At 32.3% G+C, this 23,941-nt stretch overlaps 1 protein-coding gene across 1 annotated transcript; it reads left to right on the top strand.

Moving 5' to 3' along the window:
* The first annotated feature begins 3,807 nt into the window (after window positions 1-3,807).
* LOC139529047 (uncharacterized) lies at window positions 3,808-23,451 on the top strand. Its single transcript, XM_071325285.1, has 11 exons — window positions 3,808-3,849; window positions 5,389-5,415; window positions 6,294-6,317; window positions 7,947-7,988; window positions 9,921-9,962; window positions 10,570-10,681; window positions 12,586-12,731; window positions 13,598-13,634; window positions 14,124-14,446; window positions 19,756-19,810; window positions 20,572-23,451. The coding sequence occupies exons 1-11, from the start codon at window positions 3,826-3,828 to the stop codon at window positions 20,694-20,696; spliced, it is 957 nt and encodes a 318-aa protein (XP_071181386.1). The 5' UTR covers window positions 3,808-3,825; the 3' UTR covers window positions 20,697-23,451.
* The last annotated feature ends 490 nt before the right edge of the window (window positions 23,452-23,941 follow it).

The following is a 23,941-nucleotide window of genomic DNA, read 5'->3' as shown; positions in this document are numbered from 1 at the left end:
CTCCGATTTTTTGCTGACCTTTGCTGTCTTTTTGCACTGTTTTTTTTTCATTTTTATTTTGGTTGTCAGACATTTTCAACCTTAAGGTACTTTTTAGAGAGGGGAAAGAAACAGAAGCAATGATGGTACTTAATGCATTGAAAACCACTTGTGTTACTAACCCGAATAATTCAGTCCCTCCCCGTAATCGATCTCTCCTACTTGCGAGTTAATGTAGTAAGCGGAATATAACGACTGAATTATTCGGGTTATTGTGTTACAAACACCATGATGATTCTGATCAGAAAACCGGATCTCTAAAGTGCTTTATAATATCAAAATAATAACATGAATACGATATTTACAAACATTACTACCAATGCCATCACTGTTTGGGGGGAAATGTTAACCCTTTTGGGACGAATTTTAAGCCATTTTTTTTAGTAATTGGGAATTTTCTCTAGGGGAAAAGGCCGAATTTCGGCTGTCATTTGAGGCAAACAATATCACTGCAAGTAAACATGGTTGTAAAATCTTAACACTACAAAAACGGACATATACTATTTTTTTTGTTATGCGTGTTTAAAATAGGGCACTTGCATGTTTATGATTCAATTTCTAAAGGAAAATTTTTGAAATTTTGCAGGTACATCGACTAAGATTTTTTCCTTTTTCAAATAATATTATGATAAATTTAGAATTTATAAGGAGAAGGAAAATTTTAAACTCATTAGTCAAAGTTGCCATTTGGACTAGAACGAGATGGATCTCATTTATTGATACATTACTGGTTTATTATATGTCGGTTTGTCGTTCCCTGACGAAGACAAATTCAGGAAAACAAATGGACGTACCAAAATATTTTTGAAAGTGTTACATTCTTCATTTTGATTGATAATTTGCAGCAATTAGCATTACCGCTTATCCTAGTTATAATATGATTACATAAATCGTAAATAAATGTATTACAATTTCAAAAAGGAAATTCTTGTAATTGTGTGACGCTATGTTTTCTGGCTATTAGCATTATCAACCTAAACAACACTTTACAAGAGATAATTTGTCTTTGAAAACTTACGTACTTTCGATCTTATAAAATTTAGAATGGAAATGGGGACAAAGATCAGAAAATAGCCAAAAACCACCAATTGGTCTCCACCACAGCGAGAAAATCCCGCATTTGTAGGCGGGGTTTATCTAGCCCCTAAACAAAAAAATGTACCAGTTCGAGGAAAACGGACGACAAATCAAACTCTAATACATTATGATATAACCGAAAGTTTAAAGAAAAACAAGGCTAACAAAGGCTAGAGGATTCTGAATTGGGACAGACGCAAGCATTAACTGTTTTAGCTACATGTAACAAATCCATTTGCATAAATAACAACTATTGCTGAAAATGAATTATATCAAATTTAAACAACTTTAAGATATAAAATATCTAGACATTATTGTGTTATTAATTTAATAATAGGAGTTGTTCAACAAATTTTTACATTTTAAAACTCTCCGATGTATATAGTTCTTTAAAAATAATCTTAAATAATACAAGTGAAAACAACTCCGTTTCTACTTAGTGTTTCTAATTGGAAGGAAGTACGAAGAAGAAGAAGAACAACAACAACAAGAACAAGAACAACAAGAACAAGAACAACAAGAACAAGAAGAAGAATGGCATAATCCTTATCACAAATTGTAAAAATTTGTTGAACAACTCCAACCCCCATTGACAAATTAAAAATCGAATTAGAAAACTATTGTAGCCTTAGTTGACTATCCGAATCTAATCGGTTTAATACATATTGTTTTCGATTTGTTTAGATTTACAACCAACAACTTATTATGGTTTATGTTGTAATTTTGTTATGTAGTCGTTAGCTCTCAGTGGTCATTCAAAGCATTGGACATATTTCGTTTATTTTTATCATTAACTTGCCAAGTTTTACCAATGAGCATGATGAGAATGGTGAAAGTTTTAAAGACTAAGCTCGCAGTGTTGAATCTGAGTCAATTGTTACACAGCAGTCTGACCTTCAACATTTGCATCATATTGTATCAGTTGCATGCGCACAAGATTCGTTTCTTTGGCCATGATTTATTTTCTTGTTGATTTATCAAATAACATCACAACATTGCTGGCACACTATGTTTGTATTAATTTGCAATTACCCTATTATTAAGACAAAGAGTATTCGAATATGTTTATAAATAGAAAAAAAATGGTTCTAAAGTTTTAATTACCGTGGTTATTATCAGTGTTATTACAACTGATCGGGCAAAGCTGACGTTTTAATTTACACAAGGACAGTCTATTTGAACATGTTGAAGATGTGTGTGATAAGGATTATGCCATTGTTCTTGTTCTTGTTCTTGTTCTTGTTCTTCTTTGCACTTCCTTCCAATTAGGAACACTAAGTAGAAACGGAGTTGTTTTCACTTGTATTATTTAAGATTATTTTTAAAGAACTATATACATCGGAGAGTTTTAAAATGTAATTTTTTTTTGAACAACTCCAACCCCCATTGACAAATTAAAAAGCGTCATCCATTTATATATACAACACTATAGTGCAAAGCATATGCAACATATATACATCCATATCCTTAGGTTATACTACAGGAAGGTTAAAATGTTTATAGAGTAAGCACATTGTAAAAAAGATAGCTCATGTTCAAAGCTAGCAAAATTCTCCTTTCCTTCTGATAAGATTTTGTACATTATAATTATAATTGATTTTTAATTAACTATCAGTGCCACCAAACATATACAAAACTGAACTGAGTGTATGATATGGAGCGAATAACTGGACACTTCATTGATCATGATTGATGAGTTTAAACCGACACACCTGTCTAAAATGGACTGGTAATAAAAAGCGAACCGATTAAAACCCACTCCGTCAAGTGACATAAAGCAAGCAATATCGCATTCGAAACGGGATATATAATCATAACTGCTATGATTATTTTGATTTAATAAGTCCCAAATTATAAAACGATGTGCATACACTTATTGTCATCCTTAAAAAAAGTACTTACAAAGGATATCGATGACATATCATATCATGATTATTTTTCAACAATTCAACAATGCAGAACACAACTGATGGTAATTTTAAATATGTTTCCAACACCCATACATGTTTTAGTCGACAAATCTTCCGGTATTGATAATATTGAATACTGTGGCATTACTACAATAACATGAATAATGTGTATGGAGGCTGCTGCTGATGGACATTTTTGTCTACTAATAATGTATTAATAAGTTTAACATGTTTCTATCATTTTCTGAAATAGCCCCTGGAAACTTTTTCTCATTTCAATTTGTTTTATTTCATAAAATTGAGAATTGAAATAGGGAATTTGTCAAAGAGCAAAAAAAAAAATTCGACTTAAAAGCAAATATACGTTTTGTGTGTTAAGCATTTTACAACTTTAACAAGTGAGTTTAACTGTTTGTGATGAATCATTTCTGTCCCGGAATGCAATATATGGTTTATTACTGTCAATTTGTTTTTTATTGGCCAGTTCCAGGTATGAATCGTGCTGATATAAAAGGAATCACTTTAATCATTTGCCTCAATAAAACGTAAACAAATATATCAATAATATACCAATCTATGTATAGATTGTGATTTTAAATAATTTGAATACAATTTTGTGAAAGAGGTGTGTTTAAATTTTTTACATATATATTCATCTATTATGAACGACCTAATTCGAAATCAAATCAGTCATAAAAACTGTTTTAATGTCTATAAATAGGATCATGTTATACCTGGAAAGTAATGCGCATGTCTGCCACTACTCAACCCTTTCAGTTGACTACAATCTGTTAACAAAATGGATGTCGACGCCACGTCGAAGGTAATTTTTATTATTTGTAATTGAAACATTGGTATTTTCAAATAATATTCAATACAATTCAAAATAAAACCTTTTCTGGTGTTCGACCTTGTTGTTGGTCCGCTTTTATAATGTTTCTGTCATTACTCTCTGTTTAAATTACCCTATATTGTTGTTCTTAAAGTTTGCCATATAAGATTGTTAACAAACGATTATGTTATATTGGTAAATTATTACTCTGTTATTGGAATTACACTGTCTGTGCAATACAAATGACTCATTTGGGTCAACAAATGTTTGGCCCAGTTTTGATCCGGCCAATAATAATTTCGGAATATCTCTAGGTTTTAGTTTCAAATAAAGGAGTTGCCTCGTTCTGGTTAATACCACAAGACTCGAAGCAATAACAAGACCAACACAGAAATGATCATACTTAACGTATATCAACCAGCAGTAATAACAAGATGATGAGTCTGTAAAGGGCAATGACTAATATCTTTAATATTTAAGTGACATCATGCGAAACAATTTTATACTGCAAAAAAAGGGGTAAACTTAAAAAGAAGGGAAAAAAAGCAATCAGAACAAAATCAATAGGTCTTTCCACAGGAAAGTGGAATACATATTAATAATATTGAATCGCATATGAACCAAATACCGTTTTTTCTATACAAGGTTCTTACAATAGACTCACAGAGAGAATATTACTTGTTACAATCAAACTTTGCATTTTGTAGACTAGTTACAAAATTTGTAATAAAGGTACCTCAAAATGACTATTTAATTATTTCTTTTGTAATGATACACTAGAAGTTGATGATCTTAATTACTCGTATTCTTTCATTGCAAAAGAAAACAAAAATAAATAATTACTTTTTTGAAATTGTATATCAAATTACCTTGAAGTTCTTTTTGAGTTTCACCTACATGTAAAAGATGAGATAAGCACTCAATTTAGAAAAGTTCTAAAGGTTCAAAGACTATATACCTCTTTAAAAAGTCCAATGGAACTGAGCACAATGAAGTATTGATTAACTTTTGATTATAACATGAACATGTTACATGTCTATGTAGTTAATATTTTGCTGGTTGTTATCTGCGTTCATAAAATTGAGAATGAAAATGGGAAGTGTGTCAAAAAGAGACAATCAAAACGAAGATAAAAAACAGCTCGAGGACACTAATTGGACTCCAACTCAGGGTGAAAATCCAGAACTCTGAATCAGACTGCAGCTGGCCCCTTAAACAAATGGACGACACATTATAGATTTTTCTTATATTGTATATGTCTTATAAGATGTCAATTTGTATTCAATAATTTGGTTATGAGTAATAAAAGATGTCTTTTCGGAAGGGATTTCCAACGACTAACAAACAACAAATCTGCTAAGCGATTAACATTAACGATTAACTCGACGTTTTATTGTATTATTGTTCACCCAGAACACAATTTGAATCCATACTGTAATAAAAGTAGGCGACTCTATGATAACTTTATATTTCATGTTTCAGGTATGTTAAGAATGTCATACAATGCAGTATTAAACATTTATTTTTCAGTATTTTAGACAGAACCGTCGTTTAATGGTAAGTAATATAGGTTCATTATATATATTTTCATTTGCTCAACATTATACAATAAATACCTTTACTTAATCATGTAGATTGCTATTGTTGCTTTAAACATTGCTGAGTCTTCAATGTGTGTACTGCCATTGCGAACGACAATACAAAAATAATACATATGTCATTGCGAACCAGTGTTATTGAGAACCAGTGTTATTGCGAACAATTTTGTTTTGAATTAAAAACATTATATATTGACTTAAAAAAAAAGAAAGTGACGATAAATATAAGGTGAGGATATGTGGTATGATTGCAAATGTATCAAATATACACTGACGATTAAATGAAGTGGCACTAAGCAGGTAATGACAACCCTATGCCCTTGAAAAAGAGAACAAATCTCATATCGTATAGTCAGCCATAAAATGCCCCGACAGAAGACACTTAAAAAAAATATAGGGCGAATTGATAACAAAACGTATTTCGAAGAGCTCAACACTCCCCAACCTGACTCAGTGGTGTAACGGCACAACAGAAGAACAAACCATACAAATCATGAAGTAGTCCGCAAAATAACTTCACAGGAATTACATTTTTTTCTTCTTATTGTTTTGCTTTGATATCAACATTTTGCATATAAAAAAAGATGTGGTATGATTGCCAATAATACAACTGTCCACACGAGACCAAAATGACACAGACATTAAAAACTATAGGTCACCGTACGGCCTTAAACAATGAGCAAAGCCCATACAGCAAAGTCAGCTATAAATAAAAAGGCCCCGATATGACAATGTTAAACTTTTCAAACGAGAAAACTAAAGGCCTTATTTCTGTAAAGAAATGAATGTGCACTGTTTTTAAATTAATTTCTTTATTTGTTTTGTTGATTTTTTTAGAAAAAAGTGCGAAAGAAAAATCAGGTATGTGTATGATATATCAATTGGTGTTTTCCTTCATTTTTCAAATCATAAACTCATAAAATTCGTCGTAGTTTTTTTGTATTAGATAGAGATTAATACATGGCCTTTTCCATATCGGCCTGGGTATCATCCCGAGACCCCCATATCAGCCCGAGACGGAGTCGAGGTGCTGATATGGGTCGAGGGATGATACCCAGGCCGATATGGAAAAGGCCATGTATTGATCGCTTTATCATATACTTCCGACAAAAGTTTTTATGTAAGGCAAATAAACAAATGCAATAACTAAAACAATAAAAAAGTTTATAAAGAAGTTAAATTGTGAATCCAACAAATACACTATAATTGCCCAACAATAACATCACTACCTCCATATTTATTTATGAACATTACTATTTCCTATAGAGGCATTTTGAAACATTGAAAATTTGGAAGAGTTTTATGATCATTATTACTCCATGTGTGTTGTCCTTTAAAAGGATTCATAATTGTCAATAACATTTGTTAGCAAGTACTAAAAAGTAAAATCACAAAAATACTGAACTTAGAGGAAGATCAATTTGGAAAGTCCATAATCACATGGCAAAATCAAATAACAAAACGCATCAAAAACGAATGAACAAAAACTGTCATATTCCTGACTTGGTACAGGCATTTTCAAATGTAGAAAATGGTGGATTAAACCTGGTTCTATAGCGCTAACCCTCTCACTTTAATGACAGTCTCATCAATTTCCGATATTTTTACATTGATGCGTTAAATAAACAGACACAATAAATATAATAGTCAAAATATGGGTACATCAGTCATCATCGTTTAACAATTTTAAAAGGAACAATTTAACAGAACACAAAAACATCTACTATCTACGAACACATTTATTGATTTGAGTGTCTGACGTCAGAAAATTTTATACGTCACATTAATTTGTCGTTCAATGTACGTACAAACAATTTAAAAATTTTCATGGGAATGTTAGCATATCTCCACAAAAGTTCCCGTAAATTTTGACGTCGTAATAAAAATATCTGACGTCACAATGGAAAAGTAAACAACCGATACCGGAAATACCGGAAGTAACTTGCACGAGAGGCACTATTATGGGTTTTGTGCACGAGATGCCCATGATATGGGTTATTAGCCCTGGTGGGAAATTATGGCTTGTGAACTTTCGCTCATTACACATCATATACAAAAGCTATCATATCAGTGCTAAGTATATGATAAACATTTATAATTGTAGGTAATTATACATGCTGTTCGTTAAACCATTATCAGTGCATGTGTCCTAATAATTTATTAAAGTCAACAAGCAATAACTTCATTTGGGTTCATTTTCAGTCACTTGACTATGACGATAACGACTAGATATAATTGTGTTACATGTGACTATATCCCCTGTTTGGATAAAATATCAAAAGCAAACACTAATGATATAATATTTTTTTTAAATTAAGATTATTTCTGTTATTGAATATCTATCGATGTTCACGAATCTCGAGTTTGATCTATCCTGTTTGGTTGATTTCACAAAATGATTACTCAAATATTCTTCATATGAAATTTCTTGTTCATATTCTAAAATTATAGCAAAGTATTGTAATATTGATGTCGATAATTTTTTTTCAGCATCATAAACATATGGCGAGCCAACCGTTTGAGAAATCAGAGGTATGTAACGGCTTGTCTGTTTAATATTTGACAATATCTTATTCATACCCTGCACAAAATATATTTTATAGATACATGTATATATTTTTAACAGGAACATGATGAAAGTTCTTTAACATATATTTGAATTGTCGTTTTATATCTTATTTCAAAATCGATTTCTTTTGATAAAGGAAAAAGTAAGTACTGTTATTGTATATTAACTTTGGATGTGTTTTAATCACATACAAGTACTCATTTCATCTGTTTTGAGATTTCAAAATTAATCTATCAATATATTGAACACAAGGCTTCCAAATAGTGGAGTGGTAACTTCTTAACCGGAACTTGTAACCGGTTTTTGTACCTGATTTTATGTGAATTTGTTAGCCCCTGTCGCTACTGCTTTTGATCGTAAGGTCTCACATTATACCGCTTTTCGGTAAAAATCATGTCAAGGAGAGTGCTTTGCTTGCTGGTTAACCACTGAATTTGATAGCAATTTTTGATGTCTAACATGTCTAAATCAAACATTAGATTTAAAAAAAACTTGAAAAATAATAAAGCAAGTTTCAAAGCTTGTATGAATTTAAGATTCATGAGCCTTTTATATATATATATATATATATATATATATATATATATATATATATATATATATATATATATATATATATATATATATATATATATATATATGACCTCTGGTTTTCCAGTGTTATCGTTGACAAGATAGTTGAGCTTCCACTTGACTGTCTATCCAAATGTGGTACATTGTATATCAGGTGCTGCCCATGTTGTACACTTGATTGTACATTTTTATATTATACTTATTTAAATTTTAGTGATAAAAATTATCATTATCAGAATATTTCCAAAAATATTTTTTCCGAATTTACAATGAGGTTACATTACCACATTTAGTAAATATAGGGAACTTTATAATGAAGAGCTTTATTTGTATATCTTAAATTTTAACTTTGAGTAAACAAAACCCGTTGATTGTCATCGAGTTCTACAATATTTGTACGTTTTTCACAGTAGTGTACTATCAATGAGTAAGACACCTTGTGCGACAAGTTGAGTGAGAGTTGCTATTTCTGTCATCCTTGTTTTAGAGGGATCATTGCTGCTCAATGCATTGCCTTCTGTCAAGTCTCGTTTGTATCTTTCACTGCTCTCTGTCTGAATAGTGAATGGATCATATTTTTTTTTGGTCTTGTATGCTTTATTTTTTTTCTCGTATTCTAGTTCTTCAGATTATAAGTTAGTGCAAAGTTGCTGACTTCCTTTCCTCTGGTGTAGTTTGATATCAATTAAGTGACAGTGTTAGAAATCAACTGATAATATATTCTAATGTATATAACATAAACAAAGGCGAAGGTTCACGAAGGGTTCAAATTGGCCCTAAATTGTTGATGTCTTTTTTTAAACCGGGCGAACTTATGTTTCATATTTGTGATAATACTATTAAGACAAAAATATATTTTTTGGCACCTTCCTTTAAAATTTATGAAGCTATGACCCCCGTAAATAAACATTTGTTGTATTTTAAGTCAATTTTTTTTTCCATAATTGTATTGGTTTTTGGCATATTTAACCTTGGCCGCCATCTACTATTCACACAATTTTATATTGATGAATTAGAATCTTTTGGTTAAAAAAACATTTTGGATCGTACGCTGCGACCAAGGTGTTTAAAAGCTTTTATGTCTAACAATTGCACAAAATCAACATATTTTTACAAAATGTTCCAAATGGGCTTACTTTGGAGAATATTACAAACATTTATGAAAAGAACTGATTTATTCAGAAATAAGAATTTGAAACAGACCCATTTACGAACCATAGTGATTTTTTGGTGTTTTATGATAAAGTTGATATTTTAGGTTATTTTGTGCCCTAATTTAACCGTCATCAAAATGATAAAGATGATTAATTAATGTTTTTCAGATGGCACTGGAATTAGGTAGTCAGCTTTTAATTGATGCAGAGGTATGTAATATGTTACAAAACAACATGTACACCTTTTTATTTACAATTATCACCCAGAATAGTATAAACAAATATAAATGCTCAACCTATGGTTACACGAAATTAAATTATACAGCTGCAATGAATTATCAATTAATTATTTGCAAGATTTAAGATTCAAATATCTACAATGAATGATTGATTTACCTTACGCTGCAATACCACAAAGAGACTATAGAGCACCGATCTACACATATTCAAATCTTCAATATTCATAATGAAGAGATTATTTGCAAATCCCCGTTGACAGTCACTTATCTTATAACAACACATTTACGCTTTATTTTTTTATGAAAAACGATAGCTTACAGATTTGTAGTAATTTTAATGTTATATGAACTGTGATGCTTTACAGTCGAATATTTAAGGAGCATTATTTTTTTTATACTGATAAATGATATGGTTCAAAGTTCTGAATGTTTCTAGTTAAACAAATAATTGATGTCTTTGGGTGCGGGATTTCTTCGCAGTGTCGAAGACCCATTGGTGACCTTAGTCACTTTGGTCGGGTTGTTGTCTTTTGACATATTCCCCATTTCAATTCTTAATGACATGTTATTCAATGCAGATAAAAAAGCAGTATTTTACAAGGCAATCGCGTAAGGCCAGCTTCAATGGGTGGAGGATGGGCAAGGGACAAACACCTGAGATATTAGCTGATGCAGGATTTTTCCAAACAGGTATATATTTCACGTATTGTTATAGGATATATGCTTTATGTCTGAATTACAATTTCAAATTACGCCTTTTCACGAATGTGACCACCGAATTAGCCTCAATGTCGGATCTGAACTGCCTTCACATCCACAGGTCCTGAGATGACCTCAGTTTATCCTGTGTTTTGTGTTCTGTTGTTTGTCTGTTTATCTTTTTTTGTTGGCATGGCATCTTCAGTTTAATTTTTACTTATGATTTTGAATGTCTAACTGGTATCTTTTGCATCTCAATTGGGAATGAAGATAATTGACGATTTTTTTTTTATTTTCCTAGTTTATATGCATGTGGGCAAATTGAAACTTTAAAACCAAAACAAATAGTGTAGACATATGCAGGTCGGGCAGTACGTTGTGGTGTGAAAACTTTCATTTCTTTAAATATTATACTGACAGTTTGATATAATTAGCTGCCTGTCATTCACGTTAAAAGTGTTATTCACTAAAAGATCAATCTTATTTTGAGTTCATTCATATCATACTATAAATGTTCAAAATAATTCGTTCAAATCCTTCTGAACTCAATTTGTCCTTTACCTTTGAGTTTGTCATCGTTATACTTTTCCACAAACGTACATTAACACTGACAAGGAAGAAAAAGACCTTTAGAAAAACCAGAAAAACCAGTGGATAAAATGTATAATTCCTTTCAATATTTTGTGTGAGCAATAGTTTTGGCAAAACTAAGGTCACACACTTTCAGTAAGAAACTGAAAAGGGTGGCATCAAAAAAACTAGGGACTTCTAACAGCCTCGGCCATTTTTTATGGTTATGTGCATCTACAACAATGGACAATCTCTAACATGGTAGACTAGATTAACTTTCATGACCAAAAATCTCTCTTTTGTCGATCTATCTTTTTGTTTTCTGTGCTTTTATAGTATTCGCCCCAAAATCATAAAAAAACTGTGCAATATTTCTTATACGACAACTTACTACTTTTTTTTCTGGGCAGACGTTATTACAGATATTGTCTGGAGAATTATAACTGCCTCATTTTTTATCTTTCGTTGTCGTTTAAAAAAAAAAAAAAAAACATAAGCCAGCAATCAAAATATTGATAAACAATGTCATTCAGCTGCACTATCTTATAAAAGAGGTCTACCAACGATTTTTAATATATTGACTTATTCGTTAATGATACAATGTATGTAGTTTATTTTCTCTTTCCATTTTAGTTAAGAAAATAACACGCAATAACAGAAACGTATTTCGAAAATAATCGTGCAAGTTAAAAAGAAAATTATAATCAGTCAACTGAAGATGTCACATATGCTCATGCATTTGATAGATCTTGTCTTGATGATGCCTTTTCATATGTTAACTTCTATATTTCCATTAAGGGTTCAAGATTATAGTTGAATTGGTAACATTGTCATTTAAAATCAATAACTTCTATAAGCAGTCGTCTGGCTGTAATGATGAAAATAAATAGTAGGAAGGACTACACACATTATGAACAATATCTCTGAATCTGTGGTGGCTTTTAAGACAAAATCTTACCCCTATGCTCTAATTTTGGAAATGTCGGCCATGCTGGGTGACAGAACTAGATCATATTTGTTAAAATTAAATACCCCAATACCGAATGTGGTTCACGAAGGGCTAAAATTGGCCCTGATTTTATTTTTTTAATCAGACCAAAAGTTTACAAATTTTACAAAATAATAGTTGCTATATTAGTGTTAGCACAAACACAATCCTTTTTTGAACTTCTATTAAAAATTGTCAAAGTGTTGACTACTTAGTATGCACTATTTGTGTTTAAACGTCAGTTTTGGTCTAATTTTCAATAATTTTAATGGTCAACGGTTATAGTTTAGAACGTTTTTTTTTTTTTTTAACATGTATTGATATATTCATTATTCAGAATGTGGTGTTCAAGTTCAATGCTACGAGTGCGGATCCCGAGTGTACAAACGAAATTTAGGTGCCAATCCGTTTGAAGAACATAATCGAATGAACCCCAATTGTCAGCTGGTAAAGATGGAAGAATCAACTATTGAAGTTGTTGAGGTATTTTAAACATTACAAATAAGTGTTGATGTGCATTAGCTTAGTGCAGCTCAATTGTGAAAGATATAGCTCATTGCTGGATCTTGCTCTCCGATGAGCGTCAGAGTTTTGCGCATAATTTTATTAATTTTTTTAGGTAAACTACATCCGCATCAAAGGATATATTGAAAAGAAATGTAATCATATAAATTTTACTGTTTAGTCTAGTTTTGGTGATATCCAATTGACGTCTGTACTGATACATCTCGGCATTGTGCAAGTGTTTTGTGAAGATTGTTTGTTTTCTTGTCTTTCATTTCAGTAAATTGATATGCTTTGTCTATTTGCGTTTTTGTATTTCTTTGTGTCATATGAAGTGACTTTTTACGTATTCATCCTGTCATTGTGTTATTTCTCTATTGTAATTTTTGTATTCTTGTCTTTCATCTTTGCTAATCTGCTTTGTCTATATGCCTTTTTGCAGGTTTTGTGTTTCGTTGTTACATATGACGTGGGTCTGTCCTTATACTTCCTTGCATTGTGTTATTGTGCCATGGTAAATGTCTGTTTACATATTTGTTAATTTGCTTTATAGTGAATGATGAATAAGATAAAAACATAATGTTGACTGCAGTACCCATATTTATGACTGTTTGTTTTGTTTCACACCTCGTTGTCAATATGATGGAATTTCATGCGGTTGTAATACAAGAAACAGTGGTAGCTAGCTATAAAACCAGTTTTAATACACCGTTTTTCAAATAACTAGATGCCTGAACCAAGAAAAACAAACTCACACAATTATATTTTACACAACTAGTCGCTATCAGTTGCTATTCGTAGAAATTCGCTGAAACATTTCTAATGTTTATTTATTTCTATTTTAGGCAGTAAACAAGTGTTCATCTGACTTGAATAGTTGTTGTAAGTACTAAATTGGTTAACAGATTCATTTATTTCACATGAACGGGTTTAAATATGTTTGTATCTTATAATATTTGATTTTCTAAAAACGTTGAAATGTAAATGATTTGTCCTTTCTATCTTTTTATGTTGACTATTTCGATTAGTGTAAAAACGCCTTATCTTAAATTACTAAATAATCGATAAATCCTTCCATTTTCTTGCAAAACAATTTGACTTTCACTCACTACTTGATACCCGAATAAAACATGCACATTAGTGAACAATTGTTTTATTTCAAAGCTTAAAAAAGTTACTAAACGTACTCGGTTTCAGCCAAGGCTCGGTGTTGTAGACTGTTCTTTGACCTTTAATGGTTTACTTTTATAAATTGTGACTTGGATGGAGAGTTGCCTCATTGGAACTCATATTACATCTTCTATATCTAAGAATTGTCCAATATGCATTTGCTTACATTATACAGTTATGGTCAATATATTGTTTTTTTAGCGTGTGGGCATCAATGTCAAGAAAACAGAAACAACCATTCACTGCATCAGAAGATAGACACATTTGAAACAGTGTCACCAGAGAATGTTTCTACCTCATTGGTTACAAACAAAGATGATAATACCCCGGAAAGATGTCTTCACAAAAAGCAAACAATTTGTGTAAAAGTCTGTTTCCCACTGGAACGTACAATGGACATCTTGAATCGTGGTACTAACAGAGTTTTGGAATTCAAAACCAAATACAAGGGAAATATTTTATATACAAGCTACCCACAATCTTGGAATGTAGACAGATGTATCATATTCCATCAAGGCTTTAGTGTATGTTATAAATATGCTTTACTAATATAAAATTAAGAGTTGAATTGGTTTGATATTCTTGTAAATATAAAACATGTAGAATGAGTTGAATCCGGATTCAAAAAGACCATACAAGAAACAGAACACCGTTTATCAGAAAGAACATAGTATAATGACTACGTAGTACGTTTTGAGTATCAAACTCTGTTTCAACAATGTTACTTTTAAGAGTTACAGTCAATAATGTAGTTTCAAAGCATTAAAGTTGCAAAGACCCAAATGATGAGTTGGATAAAAAAAAAACTGAGAATTATTTAGCAAATGGCAAAACTAAAATATAGTTCTTTGGTCTGCTTCCAACTAGAAAATGTTGGATTCAATTTGTTTGTGCATTTTTTTTTATTATACATAAGTAATACATGGCCGGTAAGAAGGAGGATATTAGTTTTTTGACAACTCTCTTTATACGTTAGAAACCATCGAACACATTATTTACGGGGCATGTTGGTAGCCTGCTGCAAGGTTGAATTCTGTCCCTGTCGGATATCCTTGAGTTGTAAGTCCCAGATTAAATTTCCTGCCCTTCATCGTAGTCAATTTTATAATCGAGACCTATCTAATAGCATTATATTTAATTGCAATACTCATATAAGAAGACCCTATATCAATACTGAACGAATAACAATGAGACGAAGAACAACGATCAAGAGTTGTTGACGTATTTTCTAAAATACGTTAAAAATTAAACTAGAGTTGTCTCTCTTTGTGTGTTGTTAATTGTAATTCACAAATACCAAAATTCAAATACTGTACAGACTTTCTGTATATTTTACTCATTTGTGTAGAGGTTCCATCCTCTGTATTTCATTTACAACTTATACAAAAACAATCCTTTGAATTAAAAATACATTTTATTACACCAACTTGTATTTACATTTTCATGACTAGAATATACATTTTTACTTTGTGGCATTACTTTGGCTACAGAGTATTCTATAATATTTTGTTGAGGCGCCAGGGTGACTACCGATTACCTATACACAATGGCTATCAGCTGACCTATGTTGACATAGTGTCATAAAACCCCTGGTAGTGAAACACGGTTACACCACCACCTACCATGGGGAGTGACCGGGGAAAACACTCGTATTACCAATGCTCCAGTTATTAGTGCCCCACCTGTTGGCAGGTGTAGGCCTCCCCTCTATAAGATGAGGTGGAGGAGGTCCCAGAGTCACCCATCTGTAGACCCCACCGTTACCACTAACCACATTTTCCAAACCTGCAAGTTTTAGAACTTGTCAGGCCCAGAGCAAGGGCCGAGTGAAATAATCCCCCAATCACTACCAGTCTCCCTGGACCTCCCCCCATTCAAAATTGACTCTGCGCCTAAGGATAGTAGAAGATGATTAATTTCTAAAAAGTGTCTTGTTTTCTTTCCAATTATTAAAATTGTTAATTACTAAAAACTAAAATTAATTCTGGATGCTTAAATCACAATAGTCCATAATATGTTAAAAAGTGCTGAATAACTGAAATGTCCAATTCATAGAAACGCAAGTTTATTCGAAATTATCCTGTATTGGTCCAATACTATGAAGGTCAGCCTGGATACTGGTAACCATAATATTCCAATCAAATACAGGAAACAAGTGCCTGAAAATATAAAACAAAAACAGCAGCAACTATTCTCATAGGGAGGGTGGGCGGGTTTTAAATAGTTTAACTTATTTGTGAAACACCTGCTTTCAAGTCGACAGCAAATTAACAAGTGCCCGATACGGGAATTCCAAAATTCTAATTCAAGCTGATACGGAAATTCCAAAAATCTGATTCAAGCTGCGAGCGCCATCTATGGCCATGCCGAATATGGCAATGAGCTACAGACTGCAACACCCACGCACCCACACAAATATTCGATTGAATTAAACCAGATTATTGAAAATATAAAATTTTAATAATCTCTATTAATTGCAATACTCATATAAGAAGACCCTATATCAATACTGAACGAATAACAATGAGACGAAGAACAACGATCAAGAGTTGTTGACGTATTTTCTAAAATACGTTAAAAATTAAACTAGAGTTGTCTCTCTTTGTGTGTTGTTAATTGTAATTCACAAATACCAAAATTCAAATACTGTACAGACTTTCTGTATATTTTACTCATTTGTGTAGAGGTTCCATCCTCTGTATTTCATTTACAACTTATACAAAAACAATCCTTTGAATTAAAAATACATTTTATTACACCAACTTGTATTTACATTTTCATGACTAGAATATACATTTTTACTTTGTGGCATTACTTTGGCTACAGAGTATTCTATAATATTTTGTTGAGGCGCCAGGGTGACTACCGATTACCTATACACAATGGCTATCAGCTGACCTATGTTGACATAGTGTCATAAAACCCCTGGTAGTTAAACACGGTTACACCACCACCTACCATGGGGAGTGACCGGGGAAAACACTCGTATTACCAATGCTCCAGTTATTAGTGCCCCACCTGTTGGCAGGTGTAGGCCTCCCCTCTATAAGATGAGGTGGAGGAGGTCCCAGAGTCACCCATCTGTAGACCCCACCGTTACCACTAACCACATTTTCCAAACCTGCAAGTTTTAGAACTTGTCAGGCCCAGAGCAAGGGCCGAGTGAAATAATCCCCCAATCACTACCAGTCTCCCTGGACCGCCACATGAGAGCCCAAGTCAGCTACCAAATCTGACATGGGTTCTCACCTCCACAAAATTTTCATTATTGAATCTTAGGAAAAGTTGATTATGGTGTGCGTAGGAAAGACTCAACCCCCACACCCTTGTATATTATTCAAGAAAACCTGATTTCCAGTTTGTGACAAATTAGTTCCATTTGTTCTGTATAAAGACACTTCACGCCTTAATGTTCTCATGTAATATAGCTTTACCCCAATTTTTTGGCCACTAAATTTCTCTTTTTCTGTTCTGTTCTATTATTGCACCCGCATCCAAGGGTGCAACATGCCAGTATCGCACTGTAGCATTGAAGACCATATTATAATAACCTTTTTAAATAAAGCCTGGTAACGTAGGGTAGACCATTTTTACATTTTCAATTAAACCATTCCCTGTCAATTCTAAATCTGTCAAATCATTAGCTCCACAGAGAATAATAATAAAATGAGGAGATGGTAAAAAACAAATATTCTTTTTGCATCCATTAGGGAGTCCAAATCTTAAAGAGACTATAGAGACAATAACAAGTGGAAACAAGGAACTATCGTTCATAAACTCGGAACAGTAACTTATCAAGTCCAATTTGGAGATTTAGTATGGAAGAGACATATTGATCAGATTCGTGAATTCGTACCGCAGGAAAATAAAAACATACCAAACATATTTAAAATTACCATATCTGATATTGACACTGAATTCATAACAATACCAACATGTAATTCAATTGCGATACCGAAAACTCTGAAAATAACAATGAATCCGAACAAACTAAAATAACCAAAAATAAAACAGTTTAAAATGCTAATGATACTATCGTTATGCACCGCACAGAAATAGTAAGAAAGGCACCAGAGAGACTTATTAGAAACATATGACTGTAAATATTTGTGGTTAAGTTAGTGTAGTGATATCACTGTAGGTTTAGGATTTCATAATTGAACATTAAAAATATAGACAGTAAAACTTGTAGCTATTTAGTTCAATTGAGTGCAAATTGAATTTATTACTTTCATTCACTAGAGATTAATCTTGTTTATCTTGATCTTCCAAATTAAAAGAGGGAGGATTGTTAAATTATGTTAACATTATACGTTACCACTTTTATAGTTGACTTGACTTATAATTAATACTGACAGTTAGGAATTTATAATCATCAGATTAGCGGATGTTGTGTATTTGTTCTATCACCCTATGATTGCACTGACACACAGTTTTGTACTATGGGAGATGTGATGTGTAATAGCCAATATTCACCGCGTATATTTCCCCAAGATAAATTTGGATTCTTTTCTATTTTTAGCCTAAATTGCTCGTCATAGGTGGCCCAGTTTTCTGACTTCGTTGCCGCTAGTCTTATATCGCGCATATATTTTAACAATTCCTGTGCCCGTGTGCTGTATTTCTCAATGTAGACACTCATAAAAACCATGAATGCTGAAGTCCATTCATTTATGGACAAATAAACACTCGACGATCTTTTTTCAATGCAAATTTTTCCCCTTTTTAATTTCAAATCGCCCTCGTCCACCTCTTCCATTGCTTTTCGCGTTCTCAAGAGAATGAAGCTCAATAAACTTTCCCTCCCAAATTTTTTTCTTAATTTTAAAAGACACGTGTTCCCCCACTGTGTCATGAATGCTAGATTCTTGAGACGGAGTGAAATCAATGGAATTATTTGCAATTTCAAAGTTTTGGTGTAACGGGTCGTGCCTTAAAGAGGGGAACGCTCGTGCATCCTCCTCCGACTCATTACCTGATGAGAAATCAGTAGTTTCCACCGGTCCTTCTGCCACCACATGTCCGACCCCTTGTGTTTTCTTGGCAGTTCTTCTCCGTCCAGCTCCGTCCTTCTTTTGTGGGATTTTCTCGTTCTGCATTCTCTGTCCGCCTGTCCTGTTAGCCGTTCTTCTCTTCTTTCCCATGGCCCTGGATGGCGATCCTATGGCATTTCTCTTGTTTGGCATCTTTTCTTTTTCTTTTAAATAGTTTAACTTATTTGTGAAACACCTGCTTTCAAGTCGACAGCAAATTAACAAGTGCCCGATACGGGGATTCCAAAATTCTAATTCAAGCTGATACGGAAATTCCAAAAATCTGATTCAAGCTGCGAGCGCCATCTATGGCCATGCCGAATATGGCAATGAGCTACAGACTGCAACACCCACGCACCCACACAAATATTCGATTGAATTAAACCAGATTATTGAAAATATAAAATTTTAATAATCTCTATTGTTGTAAATTTGTTCTCGTCCTGAAAATACTAAAAAATAATTGCTTTTGATCAAAATCAGAGCACTGTTAAAGACCGTTATTGAATGTTAAATATTGTATATAATTCATATAGTTAACAAGTTACTTTTAAATATTGTGTTTTGCCAGATCTATTATAATCTTAACTTTGTCAGTTTGTAAACGTATACATACACACACACACAGACAAACTAACACACACACACACACACACACACATTCACACACACACTCATCTTGTTTATTGAAAAAAAACCTTTATCGTCCATTTGCTTTAACCAAAATTGCATTAGACAAGCACTCCTGTTTTAAATAACATGATATATTAGATTTTTGAATACAATTTTATATGTTTTAGCAGTTCAAGAGGAAACCACTCATACTAACAGAAATCCTCACTCAAGATTTGGAAGGTAATCTTCAATGTAATATTTCTTGCAAAGTAGTTTGAAAAAAAATGTTTATACATATCACACATGATGTCAATTAGACGGAAGAAACTCGATTATCCCCCGAAAGACCACTATTTGGCTAAAACAATGATTAGTTATTTATAAATGTACAACTGAAATTGATTTTATAGCTATATTAGCTTCTTTTTTGGATCGTATTATTATGACTTATAATGTACAGTAAAATACATGAAAACCTAGTTATGAGAGACTGATTACTGCGTAAAGTTCAAGGACAACATCATAGGCATATAAAGTAGAAACTATGTATACTTGATATTCAAATAAACACTGATATATAAATGCTTGACCCGCCGAGTCGGATTTCTATATGTTTGTACAAAAAGCTGCACACTGGAAGAGCACTATAAGCAAACATTGATGTTTTTGTTATTAAATTAAGTAACACTGTACCAATGACAAATTCGAAACACAATCAACGGTATATTGGACAACATCTTAAACACACAAAGCCCCTGTATCTACAATTTTCTATTGGCGTCCGTTTCGCTGTTCATCAAGTATTAACACATAGCTACTCACGTGTGTCCATCGGAATGTGTGCTCCCCAGTAAGAAAGATAAAACATGGCAGGTTTACAAGTATAATATGTTGCTCATAAAATCATGGTCATGAAGAGTGTTGACTGTTGAAAGAGGTACAAATACAATTAGATATGTATTTTATTGAGACAGTTTTAAAAGGATGGTTTTTTTTTCTAGATTTCCGAGCGAAGAACTTTAATAACCATCTGCTTCTACAGACATTATTTGGACTTTTTGTGCATTTGAACAGAGGATTCAGACAAACAGACACTAGTGAAATTTTTGAAATAGTTGTTTCCTAGGCTGGTATTTTTGATTTGGCATCTGTCAGCCGCGTATGCCAAATCAAAAATACCTTGCCAATTGAAGAGGACAGAAACTGTACACTTATCATAGGGTTACCATCTAGAAAAAAAAAACACTGTAAAGGAGTTCCTTTTTAAATGGCCAGCCATTGTTGATTTGTCATCTGCCGCTGCAGAGCGCCAAATCATCAATCCTGGTCCAGGAAAGGTGATTCCTGCAAATAGCAAGAGACTACGCAGCCAAATAGTCCATCTAGGCAGGTATTCGTATTACTTTAACAAACTGATTGCTTTTCTGCCTACAGGAACAAAGCAATCTGTCTGTTACGGTAACGATGTAGTAATTGTAAGTCCCGAGTGTGAAAATGTAACATGCACAGAAAACAACTGTGTTATAATCTGTGAACACGGAAAATCAATCTGGTGTTACAAAAACTCTCTTGCTATATGCAGTGTAAAGTGTAAAAACGTTGTACTAAAAAACAACAAAATTCAGGTTTCAGTCGAAGAAAGTTTCGACTTTCAAACCTTTATCAAACAAAATTTTGGACTTCGACTGTAGTAAAAAAAATCAGACCATGAAATATTGAAAGACTTAAAAGGAATAGGTTCTTTGTTGTATTAATAATCATTTCTTTTTCATGCAAAAAGTGTTTTAAATGTTTTAGTGGTCAGACATTTAATCTGTGATATAGGTATCCAAATTCAATAAGATTACTTAGTTAAATGTGAATATCGACCTTGTTGCAATGTAACAATCGGTTGTTTATTCAATCTGTTATAGCATTACCCTGGTTCTTTGAAATTGCGTTGTTTTCTGTGAACATTTGACTTTTGTAAGTGCAATAATTTAAGTTGCTAAGTATTCGATCTGTTAAATAATTATCTAAATTCAATGAAATTGATTTGTTATCAGTAAAAATGAACGTGTTGATGCAATGGTATTTATGGTTGTATATTTGATCTGTGGTATACAGTGATTTTATTACCCTAATTCTTTGAAATTCAGTTGTTATCAGTAAAAATGGACGTGTTGATGCAATATTATTAATGGTTGTATTTTTGATCTGTTGTATACAGTGATTTAATTATCCTAGTTCTATGACATTCAGTTATTATTAGTAAAAATGGACGTGTTGGTGCAATAGTATTAATGATTGTATTTTTGATCTGTGATATACAGATATTTTATGACCCTAATTCTATGAAATTCAGTTATTATCAGTAAAAATGGACTTGTTGATGCAATAGTATTCGTGGTTGTATTTTTGATCTGTTGTATACAGTGATTTAATAACCCTATTTCTATGACATTCAGTTATTATCAGTAAAAATGGACGTGTTGATGCAATAGTATTAATGGTTGTATTTTTGATCTGTTGTATACAGTGATCTAATTATCCTAGTTCTATGACATTCAGTTATTATCAGTAAAAATGGACGTTTTGATGCAATAATATTAACGGTTGTATTTTTGATCTGTTGTGAACAGTGATTTAATTATCCTAGTTCTATGTCATTCAGTTTTTATCAGTAAAAATAGACGTGTTGATGCAATAGTATTAATGGTTGTATTTTTGATCTGTTGTATACAGTGATCTAATTATCCTAGTTCTATGACATTCAGTTATTATCAGTAAAAATGGACGTTTTGATGCAATAATATTAACGGTTGTATTTTTGATCTGTTGTATACAGTGATTTAATTATCCTAGTTCTATGACATTCAGTTATTATCAGTAAAAAGGGACTTGTTGATGCAATAGTCTTCGTGGCTGTATTTTTGATCTGTTGTATACAGTGAATTTATTACTCTAGTTCTATGACATTCAGTTATTATCAGTAAAAATGGACGTGTTGATGCAATAGTATTAATGGTTGTATTTTTGATCTGTTGTATACAGTGAGTTTATGACACTAGCTCTATGACATTCAGTTATTATTAGTAAAAATTGACGTGTTGATGCAATAGTATTCGTGGTTCTATTTTTGATCTGTTGTATACAGTAATTTAATTACCCTAGTTCTATGACATTCAGTTATTATCAGTAAAAATGGACGTGTTGATGCAATAGTATTCGTGGTTCTGTTTTTGATCTGTTGTATACAGTGATTTAATTATCCTAGTTCTATGACATTCAGTTATTATCAGTAAAAAAGGACTTGTTGATGCAATAGTCTTCGTGGCTGTATTATTGATCTGTTGTATACAGTGAATTTATTACTCTAGTTCTATGACATTCAGTTATTATCAGTAAAAATGGACGTGTTGATGCAATAGTATTAATGGTTGTATTTTTGATCTGTTGTATACAGTGAGTTTATGACACTAGTTCTATGACATTCAGTTATTATTAGTAAAAATTGACGTGTTGATGCAATAGTATTCGTGGTTCTATTTTTGATCTGTTGTATACAGTGATTTAATTACCCTAGTTCTATGACATTCAGTTATTATCACTAAAAATGGACGTGTTGATGCAATAGTATTCGTGGTTCTATTTTTGATCTGTTGTATACAGTGATTTAATTACCCTAGTTCTATGACATTCAGTTATTATCAGTAAAAATGGACGTGTTGATGCAATAGTATTCGTGGTTCTGTTTTTGATCTGTTGTATACAGTGATTTAATTATCCTAGTTCTATGACATTCAGTTATTATCAGTAAAAATGGACGTGTTGATGCAATAATATTAATGGTTGTATTTTGATCTGTTGTATACAGTGATTAAGTTACCCTAGTTCTTTGACATTCAGTTATTATCAGTAAAAGTGAACGTGTTGATGCAATAGTATTAATGCTTGTATTTTTGATCAATTGTATACAGTGATTTAATTATCCTAGTTCTATGACATTCAGTTGTTATCAGTAAAAATGGATTTGTTGATGCAATAGTCTTCGTGGCTGTATTTTTTGATCTGTTGTATACAGTGATTTAATTACCCTAGTTCTATGACATTCAGTTATTATCAGTAAAAATGGACGTGTTGATGCAATAGTATTCGTGGCTATATTTTTGAACTGTTGTATACAGTGATTTAATTACCCTAGTTCTATGACATTCAGGTATTATCAGTAAAAATGGACGTGTTGATGCAATAATAGTAATGGTTGTATTTTTGATCAGTTGTATACAGTGATTTAATTACCCTAGTTCTATGACATTCAGTTATTATCAGTAAAAATGGACGTGTTGATGCAATAGTATTCGTGGTTCTGTTTTTGATCTGTTGTATACA

This window comes from Mytilus edulis, chromosome 6 (genome assembly GCF_963676685.1).
Source record: "Mytilus edulis chromosome 6, xbMytEdul2.2, whole genome shotgun sequence".
NCBI lineage: Eukaryota > Metazoa > Mollusca > Bivalvia > Mytilida > Mytilidae > Mytilus > Mytilus edulis.
This window is presented reverse-complemented; position numbering and strand designations above follow the sequence as displayed.